A 13310-nucleotide genomic window follows, 5' to 3' on the forward strand; every position below is an offset into this window, starting at 1 on the left:
TGAGAGAAAAATATTATTCCGACTAGAAATTTACAATCATTTACGACAAGTCACAGCCAAACGAACAGGCTGCCTGTTCTTATACGTATCGTCACAAGAGGTAACCTCCCAAGTACAACACCAAACTACTGCCTTGATTCTTACCACCTCAGTCCAAGAAAAAAATGCAACTACGTGTTATTTCGTAATTCATCGAATGATATTTATTTGATATCATAAATATTAGTATTTTTTAAATCTATAATAGATATATGTCTGTGCGTTGCACCGGGATCATTTTTTTTAATTAACCTCATCACTCAGACACAGTGAACTCCGAGAATTTCGCATTAGACGCGGACACGTGGATCCGACAGTCTGTGCATTAGAACCGGATAGGATGTGGACGTGTGATCCCTGAATTGAGGATGATTTTTATCGGATGTGGATACATGAGAATGAGCGAGATTTTGTATCACCGGATAGATGATTACTTTAGAGTCTTTTTAGGTGTATAGATTAATTAAATTTAAGATACTAAATTATAATACTGTGTTGGAATTATATATTTTTTTGGACGGAGGTAAATCTTAACACCAAGTGCTTTTCAAAACAAAAAAGAAGAAAAAAATAAGCACTCCAATCAAGAACATGTACATCAGCGCGGCCAGGCTTCAATCATCCCAGTATCTTGAGCCGCTTGACGGACCTTGCAAAATCACTGCAAGAAAAAATCGCAGGGCGATGTCAGCAACAATCCGGAAGGATAAGATGAACTCCACATGTATGCATTGGTCGTAGCGAAACTTACTCCCATGGCACATCTCCGAGCAGCATCCAGTCCCCTTCTCCATCCTCGTAGGTGACCACCACGCCCACATGGCTGCTGGTGGTGGTGGTGGAGCTGCTGATTTCCTTGTCGTCTGCAACAGCATGGCAATAATTCGGGGATCAGATCATCAGAATCGGTAGGTTGGATTGGATGATTGTAGATCCCCTGAATTTCGATGGACCAACAACGAACACTGGTACCTACCTTGGTTGCCGGAGGTGGTCGGGAACAAGCGGGCGAGCGTGGCGAGGAGCTCGTCGTAGGAGGCGTGGAGCGACAGGTCCAGCTTCCTGCCGATGGCGTCGCCTTCCTTCTTCACCTTCACGTACTTGGCGCCGGCGCCGCCGCACGCCCTGCTGCGCGCGGAGCTCACCGGCGGCCACCCGACCAGCGGCCTCTTGCTGCCGCCGTTCCTCGCGCCGCACGACGAGCCGTCATCGAAGAGCGGCAGCGTCGTCGTCGACTCCGCCTTCTGGAAGGCTTCCGCGAACCCTCTCTTTCCGGCGCGCGCAGCACGAGGGTGGTGGTCCGACGAGGTGCTGCTCAGCTCGTCGGCCGCGGCGAGGTGGTAGCCATGGTCGATCGTCATGGGAATGGGGTGGCGCGCGCTCGGCGGCGCCAGCCCGAGCTCCAGCTCCATGCCGTAACGCTGCTGGCTGCTGCTGATGTCTTTCTTTCTTGCTGGCAAAGCTGCGAGCTTTCGGTGCTCTATCTGTTTCTGTAGGATACGCGTAGGAATTCGGGTGAGATGGCTGGCAGTTGGGCACTGGGCAGGGAAGGGAAGGAGATGCTCCTCGCATATATAGGGAGGCAGGGAAGAAGGGAGAGAGACGTGCGGTGCTTGACAGCGGGAGACGACGAGGAGGAAAGTGGAAAGGAATCGATGGAGTGCAGTGCAGGACTGCAGGGGGGCAGCTTGTCGCGGTTCAGGGGGACCCAAAGCCGGCCAATCTGTCTGCTTGCCTCCCTGTCCTCCGTCCCTGCCCTAGAGAGCGACCGAGAGCGAGCTCGACGTGGCTGTGGCTGTCCAGACTCCAAAGTCCCGTGCTTTGCTTTGATCTCTTTGTTTGCCGACCGACAGGACCCTCCAGTTCCGTGCGCGCTTTACTGCTAATCCACACCCGCCCCCCGGTGGCTTTTTGCTGTGTGCCGGAGTGCAAAAGCCTAGTGACAGCCTGAGGGTGATAGGTTGGGCGGTGTCAACTGCTGCTGTCACACACGCGACTCGTGTTGTCCGCCGTCAAATTCAGGTAATCAGGTCGGTGCATGCATGCATCGTTCAGTTACGTGCCGCAGGAGATCTGCCCGTCGGCGAGACGGCGACATGACATGCGGCACTGTGAAACGCTGCAGCGATTGTCCTCTTTGCCGGCCGGCCGGCCGTTAGAGTAGCGGTCTTCGAGATGCGCCGCCTCGTACGTGCACGGCGACGGCGGCCGGGCAGGGCTCGAGCGCGCGCACTGGCACTGGCGGCAGGTCACGAACGTGGGAGCCGGCCGTGGTCGGCGACTCGCGGAAGGGGTTCGGGGAGTGCAGCGCAGCACAGCACATGCGTGCCGCGCCGCCGGCCGATGGGTGCCTGCGAGCCCGTGGCGCGTGCGCGGCCGCGCGCGAGGGCTCAATTATTATTGCTACGAGTTCATCAGGTCAAAGCCTGGGTCCGTGGCTGCGGGCGGTCTGTCCGTGGAACCGCGGCCACGACCCACGGTGCCTGGTGGCCTGGTGCCCTCCCGCTCCCGCGGCCGCCCGTTTCCGACGCGCTTGTTGCCTGCCTCTCGTCTCCTGCGTGCATGCGTGCGACGCGCTACGAATGCGCAATGGCTGGGAGTGGCACGGGACACGCACAGTGTCCTGCTCGGTCCGCCACGACCACGAGACCGTCGCCCTGCAGGTCCCCGGCTCCACGCGCGGACTCTGGGAGCTCCGATCCGGGGGAGACGCCGGCCGAGACAGACACGTGCCGACCGCCCCGAGACTCAGAGACGCGAGAGCAACGGGGAGTTGTTTACGCGCGACACTCCCAGTCCCAGTCCCGCCAGCACGAGTGATTCGGCGTCCAGTACACGTGGAAGGCTTTCTCTCCACCTGACTACCTGAGCATCCGGAAGCGCCGAAGCGGGGCGGATTGAACTCCGACGCGCGGGCCGTCCCCGGAGCCACCGCGGCCCATGGCGTCGGCCGAGCGGCGCGGCGGCAGCGGCGGTGGCCGAGGTGGAAGTGTCGGCCTCGGGACGTGGTGCTAGCACTGCTCCTCACCTCTGTGCTGGCGCCACTCGCTCTTTACATCGGTGCGCCCATCTCCCCCTTCTCCGGCTCCAATGGTACGGTTGTCTTGACCTGTCCCCCTTTCGTCGTTTCGTAATGCACCTCTGATCTGCACGTCCTTGATGAAGATGCTCTGTGATCTCTGTGTTCGTAGAGACTGGGAGGCGCGCATTCGGACGTGAACGTGATCCATACATTCCGGTAACATCGCCACTTGTTCCAATGAGGCATTTGGGGACTTAGTGGACCTTAACGTGTTTCTCTTCATAGATCATCCGGAGTGAGAAGGGCAAGCGACTGAACACGCTAGCACAGGTGAATTTCACTCTAGGCCTCGTTTAGATTGCAAATTTTTGCAATCTGGACACTGTAGCATGTTTCGTTTGTATTTGACAAACTTTGTCCGATCATGGACTAACTAGGCTCAAAAAATTTGTTTCGTGATTTACAACAAAACTGTGCAATTAGTTATTTTTTTTACCTACATTTAATGCTCCATGCGTGCGTCTAAAAATTGATGTGATGGAGAGAGAGGAAAAAAACTTGGAATTTGGAGGTGATCTAAACAAGGCCCTAGTTAGAGGTGCTTCCATCTTCAGTTGTGATGTTACATAAGATCGGTATCTAAAGGTGTGGTGGTGAACTGTTGTGATAGGACATGTCTGGTGTGGTGAAAGAACATGTGCAGAGAGTTGCATCCGCCGCAGGCGGTGCACGCGACAATGAAGGTGTAGTTGCTGCCATGGACTATGACACTGAATTGGACATGATGTAAGACTATTCGGATCATCTAGGAGTAGATCTAGCCGGTGCTTGATGAATCAAAGACCTAGGATACCTTCTAGTACAGCAATAGAGAGACAGAGAGGGAAGGAGAAAAGTACCGAACCTGACACGACAGAGGGGGAGGGTTCGAAGGCCGCCATCAGGTTCGACGTCTGCGCTAAGGCAGCGACGGTCGGTGAAGCGGTGTCGGCGATGAAGATGATGACGGCGCAGTGCTGTGGCGGAGAAACTTCCCGTCACTGGCTGCGCCCCTCACTTAGATCGGGTTTAGGGTTTGTCGATGGGGAGGTCGGCTCAGGTCAACCTCGTGATTAGAGCCGCCGGCCCCCACCTCTTTATATAGCGCACGGTGACGGGGGCCCTTCAGCCATGGTGGGCTGGGCGTCCCGATCAGGGCGCAAATCAAAGGCCCAACTAGGCTCTTGGGTCTAGTTAGGCTAGAGATCAATCTAACAATCTTTCCCTTGATCTCTTTCCATCTTTCACTTTCATATTCTTTACTTTTGTTCATTCCATTACAGATTAGCGCATATAACATGTCTCATCGTCACGGTCCATTATCGATAGATTTAACAGCTACAACACACAACTCTGTTCTGAAATAGATACTTATTTTTGGGTCTTCTTTTGTCCAGGAATTATAGGTTTTCCCTTAAACTCATGCCGGCTACATGTTCTCTGAACACGTTGGGTGGTAAGTCTTTTGTAAGTGGATCCGCGAGCATCTTTACTGTACTTATATGCTCAAGACTTATGACTTGAACCCGGACTTTATCTTTCACAACATAATACTTATGTCAATGTGTTTGGCAGCACCACTTGACTTATTATTGTGAGCATACTGTACTGCCAGATTATTATCGCAGTATAACTTTAGTGGTCTACAGATATCGTCAACCACCTTCAAACCGGGTATGAACTTCTTTAGCCAGTTCACCTGCCCCGTTGCCTCATAACACGCTACAAACTCGGCATACATTATGGACGATGTAGTGACGGTTTGCTTTGAGCTTTTTCATAAAATAGCTCCCCCTGCGAGAGTGAATATATATCTAGACGTGGATTTTCTATCATCTCCCGCATAATCAGAATCTGAATACCCCACTATATGGAGTGAATCAGATCTCCTATACGTCATCATGAGGCCTTTCGTTTCTTGCAAATAACGCAAGACTTTCTTTACCAATTTCCAGTGTTCTATTCCAAGATTGCTCTGGAATCTGCCAAGTAACCCGGTAACAAATGCCAAGTCAGGGCGCGTGCATACTTGAGCATATTGCAAGCTTCCGACAGCTGAAGCATATGGAACCACTTTTATTTGATCGATCTCATATTGATTCCTGGGGCATTAAAAATCTCCATATCTGTCGCCCTTGACCATAGGAGCAGGTGAGGGACTACATTTGTGCATACTAAATTTCTTTAAGATCTTTTCAATGTATGCCTTTTGTGACAGTCCTAATACCCATTTACTTCTATCTCGGTGAATCTTGATCCCTAGAATGAACGAAGCTTCACCAAGATCTTTCATATCAAATTTTGAGGACAAAAACTTCTTTGTCTCCAGTAGTAGACTGACATCACTACTAGCAAGTAAGATATCATCTACATACAGGACAAGGAAGATAAACTTCTCATTCTTAAACTTTGTATAGACACAATTGTCCTCTATATTCTCTTTAAATCCAAAATTCTTTATTGTCTGATCAAACTTCAAGTACCACTGTCTTGAAGTTTGTTTTAATCCATAAATAGATTTCTTTAGGCGGCATCCCATTTGTTCTTTTCCTTCCATGATAAAACCTTTCGATCGTGCCATGTAAACATTCTCCTCCAAGTCTCCGTTGAGAAATACCGTCTTTACATCCATCTGATGTAATTCTAGATCGTAATGTGCCACTAATGCTATTATGATTTTGAAGGAATCCTTACATGAGACTGGAGAAAAGATCTCATTGTAATTAATCCCTTCTCTTTTGCGTAAAGCCTTTTGCCACAAGTCAGGCTTTATATCTCTCTATATTCCCTTGAGAGTCCAGCTTTGTCTTGTAGACTCATTTACAGCCTATTATTTTGGCTCCTTTAGGAATTATCTCTAAATCCCAAACTTTATTGGCATTCATTGATTTCATTTCATCTTCCATGGCCTTAAGCCACTTTGATGAATGACCACTTCTTATGGCTTCTTCAAATGAGGTGGGATCATCCTCCATTTGAAAATCCTCAGTGTTGTACACTTCATAATCAGCAGGAATAGCTGATTTTCTAACTCTTTGAGACCTTCTAGGGGCCTCCTCATTTGGCACATCTTCTGTTTGAGGCTGTTGTTGCTCCCTCTCATTTGTGACAATAGGTTCTATAGGATCCTGAAGAACAGGTCTCTCATCATTATTCATTGTTGCCATATATGGGATAACAACAGGTGCTGGCACCACAGTGTCTTGCACTGTCGGTGCAGCGACAGCAGGTAGTGAGAAAAATGGCTTATGAATCATCGGAGTGGGCGCATACACCCGCTTCTCTTTAAGGTCAATTTCTCGAGCTACCATGCTCCCCCTCATCATTTTATCCTCTAGGAAGACAGCGTGTCTCATTTTCACAAACTTTGTATGTCTATCTGGATAGTAGAAACGAAAACCTTTTGACTTTTCTGGGTAGCCAATGAAATGGCAACTCACTGTTTTGGGATCTAGCTTCCCAATGTTTGGGTTAAATACTTTAGCCTCAGCAGGGCTCTCCCACACATGCAAGTGGTTAAGTGAGGGTACTCTTCCTGTTCACAACTCATACGGTGTTTTGGGCACTGATTTACTTGGTACTCTATTAAGAATATGAATGGCGGTTTTTAACGTCTCTATCCATAGGCTCAATGGTAAGGTGGAGTAACTTATCATACTGCGCACCATATCCATCAGGGTACGATTGCGTCTTTCAGCTACTTCATTCTGTTGAGGTTCGTCCAGTGTTGAATACTAGGCAACTATGCCATTCTCCTATAAAACCCTTGCAAAAGGTCCAGGAACTTGGCCATATGGGGTATACCGACCGTAGTACTCCCCTCCATGATCAGACCTGACTATCTTAATCTTTAAATTGTGTTATTTTCAACTTCAGCCTTAAATATCTTAAATTTATCCAATGCTTCTGTTCTTTCTTTGATTGGATAAATATAGCCATAATGGAAGTAATCATCTGTGAATATTATGAACGAATCATAACCATCCACACTCTTTACAGGAAATGGACCATAGATGTCTGTGTGAATAATCTGTAGAATTCTTGTACTTCGTTTGGCATCTTTCTTAATTTTCTTTACATACTTTTCTTTTATACAATCTCTGCATTATTCTAAATCTAAGAGCTCTAATGGAGGAAGAATATCATTCTTAACTAGTCTTTCTATTCTCCCCCTCGAAATATGACCTAAACGACAGTGCCATAATTTCGATAATGTATCGTGAGCTCTCTTTCATTTTCTGTTTACATCCGCAGATGAGGATACATTCATATTGTTGCACGCAACGTTCCCATCATTGCATACACCATTCACATCATCACGTAGTGATAACAAATAAAGCTCATTCTGTAAGATAGCAAGACCAACACATGCATCATTAAATGTTATCTTACATTTGTTATTTCCAAAATGGCAATCATAACCATCACTGTCCAAACATGACACACTAATCAAGTTCCTCTGTAACGAGGGAACATAAAGAATATCTCTAAGTATGAGTTTGAAACCATCAGCTAGCTCTAGAGAAAGATCGCCAACGGCTTCAACTTCTGCTTGGACTCCATTTGCGACTTTAACGTGTCTTTCGCTTTTTTGCGTAGTCCTCGTCGAACGGAATCCCTATAAAGAATTAGCAACGTGAACAGTTACACCTGAGTCAATCCACCGAGTAGATTTTGAATATTGTACATATAGGGATTCATTTATGAATGTAATAATGTTCTCACCTTTCTTTGCCATGATTATCTTTAGGTAATCGGGACAATCTTTCTTATAATGTCCCATCTTCTTGCAGTGGAGACATTGATCTTTCTCTACTGTGAACTTGTTTTGCTGAAGCTGATGCAGCATGAGACCCTTTCCCTTTGACTTTGAGGAGAAGTTGACATTAGTATTCTTTTTCTTGTTATCTTTCAGATAATTGATAGTGCCACCATTGGCGGCTTTCATTCTCTCCTCCTCTTGCACACACATAGCCATAAGTCTCTCCATGTCCCATTTCTCAGGCTGTATGTTATAGTTGACAACAAAAGTGTCAAACTCTTTTGGCAAGGAAGCAAAAACCAGATGGATAAGGAACTCATCCTTGAGAGCCAGATCCATTAGTTTTAGCTTGGATGTCAAATAACTCATTCTTAGTATGTGCTCTCTAATGCCACCATTGCCTGAGTATCTCTCTGTCACCCGCTGCTTTATCAACTAGGTAGCATATATCTTTGAAGAGCCAGTGAACTGACTCTTTATTCTTTTTAGATACTTAGTGATGGTGTCACACTTTGGGATTGAGCCCACAATTGCATGCTCAATCGTGTTCTTTATCATAGCCAAACACTTCTTGTTGGCAGTGGCCCATTTTCTATGCTCAACGTCATAGGACATTCTTTGGGATGCAAAATCCCTCTCTCTAGTTGCCCAGGTGGCATCAGTCTCGTTTGTCTCCCGCATCGGTGCCACAGGCTCTGTGGGACACAGTGTGGTGACTACCCAGTCTACCTCAGCGAGGATGAAAGCCAGATCGATCTTTTTCTTCCACTCAATGTAGTTATCACCTTTTAGAGTGGGGATTTCTTTGATACAACTCATCAAGTTGTATCCTCTTGAAAACACAATTCATATATATATATAACATAAATAATAACAGTAACAATTGCATGCCTTAGTTCAATGTTGGTCAAAATTAAAACATACAATTGTTCTCTACATTAATTCTATATCACCGTTGAGCAGAAAATAGAATTGATGCAAGACAAAACATCATAATATTGCCATTAATCAACATTGGTCAGAATAATAACAATATTATGATTAATTAAAACATATCCATTTTTCAAAATTAAATTCTCCCGTTGGTTCGAATTTAATAATGAAAATAACATCTTTACATACGCAGCGGAAAATAATTCAATTTGATGAATTTTACCCACAGGAAAATCATATTTTCTATTTTCTTTTGAGCCAATTTCTATTTTTTCAATTTTCTGGAAAAAAGAAAAAACGAAAATGGGCTCATTCTTTACTGTTTCGGCCCAAAACCGGCAAAAGCCGGCTCGGCCCACCTTTCCGCGCGCGCGTAGGCCGCACCCAGGCCGCAACGTGGGCCTAGGCCGGCAAAACTCCACGCGCCAGCGCGCCCGCCTGGGCCGCGACGATGGCCCGTTCGATCTCGGCCGTCCGCGCCGATCCGACGACCGAGCGACGATATCGCGCGAATGAAAACGCCGCTGCGGCCGCCCGATCAGAAACCCTAGCTCATTCGTCTCTGTGCTCTCTCTTTTCTCCTCAGCGCAGCGCAGCGCAGCCGCAACCGAGCGAAGCGAGCGGGCGAAGCAGTGGAGCAATGGCGCCGTCGCCGGCGTGCGCGCTCCCCAGCGAGTGAGCGTGCCACCGTCGAGTGGCCTGGCCACGGCGCCTCTTTGGCCGGAGCCCGGCAAGCAGTGCCCCCCGGCTCTGATACCATTGTAAGACTATTCGGATCGTCTAGGAGTAGATCTAGCTGGGTGCTTGATGAATCAAAGACCTAGGATACCTTCTAGTGCAGCAATAGAGAGACAGAGAGGGAAGGGGAAAAGTACCGAACCTGACACGACAGAGGGGGAGGGTTCGGAGGCCGCCATCAGGTTCGACGTCTGCGCTAAGGCAGCGACGGTCGGTGAAGCGGTGTCGGCGATGAAGATGATGACGGCGCAGTGCTGTGGCGGAGGAACTTCCCGTCACTGGCTGCGCCCCTCACTTAGATCGGGTTTAGGGTTTGTCGGTGGGGAGGTCGGCTCAGGTCAACCTCGTGATTAGAGCCGCCGGCCCCCACCTCTTTATATAGCACAGGGTGACAGGGGCCCTCCAGCCATGGTGGGCTGGGCGCCCCCGATCAGGGCGCAAATCAAAGGCCTAACTGGGCCGTTGGGTCCAGTTAGGTTAGAGATCAATCTAACAGGAGTTAATCAGCTGGATGATAACAGAAGAAGTGTTCGGATAGATCAAGTGAATCAACGGTCAGCAATGATAACGTACTGTGGAATGGGGAAGAAATGAAGGAGGTGGAGTCACATGATCCAGTTAAGAAAGAGCGTGTTGATGATATTGCCACCGCTCGAAAACAAATAAGTCATGGTGGTGATGTTGAAGTGAGGCGGCACAAAGCTACTACAATGCATGTCAATTCTAGCGCTTCATTGAAAAAGGTAAAACAGAGTGACATATTGATAGATTGAAATAATTAAATTGATCAAATTTATGTCCAAACAATAAAAATCTATAGCATTAAGTTTCTGAACTATGAGATTTCATCCTAGGACTACAATTAGTAACCTGCTTTGGCTACACTAGAGGCATATTGGATATGCCAAATTCAATCATAATAGGTTGTACTCAAAAGTCAAAACACTAATTGTTTCCAAAATTGTGGATACATTCTATCTTGGTCACTTCTCTGTTGATATTTTACCTTTTCTAATTTCCCTTGGAGAAGTTTTAGGTTTCGTAAAAGTATGTGCTGATATTTGAAAATTTTAGTGGCATCATTCTTTATAAAAGGCCTTATAGATCTTGCTTTACGAGTTTAGGTGCACAAGGTTTTGATTTAGTCTTCAGTCTCTTATTCTTTCATGGTTAAGTAGTTATTTAGTTACATAGTGGTTTAATTTCCCAGGAAAACACTGTTGATAGATCATCTAAGCAATTTGCAGGCGCTACCTCGGAAGGGTCTGATTCAAAAGCAGTTACCCATAGTATCAATCGACATACAAGTTTGCCAGATGCAACGATACGTACCATAAAAGATCAATTAAGAAGAGCAAGAACATATATTGGGCTCCTACCTTCTAGAGGCCGTCATGCCTTTGTTAGAGATCTTCGAAGAAAGATGAGGGATGTCCAACAAGCACTCGGTGATGCAACCAGTGATAGATGGTTACCAAAGAAGTACGTTCTCTCTCTTTTTTTATTGCAGGGTTCACCCTGGTATTGCGATGATGACATGTACTTGGTTTGGGTTTTGATAGGAATAGAGTGTCTCTTACACGTTTTCTTCAACTTTATTGCTTATGCAGTGTCTCTGGAAAAATTAGAGCAATGGAGTTGGCATTAACAAAGGTCAAATTAGTGCATGAGAATTGTGCAGCTGTTATTGATAAGCTATTAGCATCCCTTCATTCAACCGAGGACCCGAGGACCAAGTTCAAGCTCACAAGCAAAAGGCCAATCATGCAACACTGATAGCAGCTAAGGCCCTGCCAAAAAAAACTCTATTGTCTTACACTGCGTCTTACAAATGAGTACTATTTATCGAGCTCCCACAAAAAGCATTTTCCAAATAAAGAGAAGTTTGAAGACTGAAAGCTATAACACTATGCATTATTCTCATATAATGTACTGGCAGCTGCTGTGGTTGTGAACTCAACTCTTGTAAATGCTAAGGTACAATATTTTACATGTGAGGGTTGCACTAAATATTCTAAGAAGATTCTAGGGTTACTTCACTTGTACTGGCTACTAACATTTTAATTAAAATGCCAATGCAGAACCCAACAAGACATGTATTTCATATTGTAACGGACAAACATAATTATGCTGCAATGAGAATGTGGTTCTTGGCAAATCCCATAGGAAAAATTGCTATTCAGGTCCAGAACATAGAAGAGTTTACTTGGTTAAATTCGAGCTACAGTCCAGTTTTGGAGCAACTGGCGTCCCATTTCATGATCAACTTCTACTTCAAGACCCCATCAAGATAGGCTGAGCAAAAACCCCAAGTTCCAGAATCCCAAGTACCTGTCCATTCTCAATCATTTGAGATTTTATCTTCCTGAGATCTTCCCAAAGCTTAATAAGGTGTTGTTTCTTGATGATGATATTGTAGTCCAGCAGGATCTAAGTAATCTTTGGTCAATAGATCTGAAAGGAAAGGTTAATGGCGCTGTCCATACCTGTGGAGCGACTTTCCATAGGTTTGATAGGTACCTCAACTTTTCAAATCCCCTAATTGCTAAGCAGTTTGATCAGCGTGCTTGTGGCTGGGCGTACGGCATGAACATGTTCGATTTGTCTGAGTGGAGGAAGCAGAATATTACTGATGTCTACCACTACTGGCAGAATATGGTGAGTGTTCATGAGCTTATCAATTACCAGTAATGTTCGAGGCAAAAATTACACTGTTTCCATAAATGCTTGCAAAGGGCTATTAGTGGCAATGGCTGTTGGCTTGCATGATTTTACTACTTAGTAATTCTTATTTTAAAATATTTAGCTGTTCACTGGTTGGTTTCTGGGCTGATAAGTCCGGCTGGTGCTGGTTTGTTATGAGATAAAACACTGTATCATGACTGATAAGCCCTGGCTGAAACCAACCAGCGAATAGGCAGATTAACAACATGTAGTCTATTTTTATACACGAATGGATAATAAAAAATATTTGATTCTAGAAGCGCTTAATGTTGTATTAGTGTCTTGTCGAACCATATATTTGTCTAAGGACATGAATCTCATTCATGCAGAACGCAAATAGGCAATTATGGAAGCTAGGAACACTCCCTGCTGGTCTTGTCACATTTTGGAACCGCACATTCCCTCTTGATCGCTCATGGCATCTCTTGGGTCTAGGGTACAAGCCGAATGTCGACCAAAGAGATATCGAGCGTGCAGCAGTCCTACACTACAATGGGAATCGAAAACCTTGGCTTGAAATTGGATTACCAAGATATCGCAAATTTTGGTCCAAATATGTCAATTTCGATCATGCTTTTCTACGTGAATGCAATATACATCCGTGAGCTGCTGCTGGTTATCTTTTCAAAAAGAGAGAAAAAAAAACAAGAGCTACCTAGATCTGCAGAGTATTTCTTTGATGAGTACTCTTCTCTGATTAGTTTTTAGAGACTCTTCCCTGTGTGCCCTTATAAAAGATCGTAATCCCCTCTGTGTCCCTGGAAAAATTCAGCGGTCTTCAGCGCCACTACTTCAACTTTTTCAGGTCCTCCATGCCACTTCCGTCAGTTCAGGCTCTAACGCCGTCAAACTACAGGTGTGAAAAGACGAAAATGCCCTTAAGTTCAAATATGTTATTAATTTTTTTTGAGCATCTTAACGACTTCAAATGAAAAAACTCAAAACTAGAAAGTTGTAGATCTCGTCGAGATCTATAATTTTCATATAAAAATTATTTTCATTTAATTCCGCAAAAAAATATGATTTGATATGATTAATATATCTTAGAAAAAT

At 45.7% G+C, this 13310-nt stretch overlaps 1 protein-coding gene and 1 pseudogene across 1 annotated transcript; one reads left to right on the top strand and one right to left on the bottom strand.

The window, feature by feature from the left end:
• Window positions 1-233: 233 nt before the first annotated feature.
• On the bottom strand, window positions 234-1565 carry LOC136464825 (auxin-responsive protein IAA9-like). The gene is made up of 3 exons (XM_066463772.1): window positions 1016-1565; window positions 791-902; window positions 234-700 (listed from the first exon to the last, which is right to left on the bottom strand). Exons 1-3 carry the CDS (start codon window positions 1449-1451, stop codon window positions 658-660), a joined length of 591 nt encoding a protein of 196 aa, XP_066319869.1. The 5' UTR covers window positions 1452-1565; the 3' UTR covers window positions 234-657.
• Window positions 1566-2360: 795 nt separating this feature from the next.
• On the top strand, window positions 2361-12862 carry LOC136466293 (probable galacturonosyltransferase 4; annotated as a pseudogene).
• Window positions 12863-13310: the final 448 nt, after the last annotated feature.

The sequence above is a fragment of the Miscanthus floridulus genome, chromosome 7, assembly GCF_019320115.1.
Source record: "Miscanthus floridulus cultivar M001 chromosome 7, ASM1932011v1, whole genome shotgun sequence".
Classification (NCBI taxonomy): Eukaryota; Viridiplantae; Streptophyta; class Magnoliopsida; order Poales; family Poaceae; genus Miscanthus; species Miscanthus floridulus.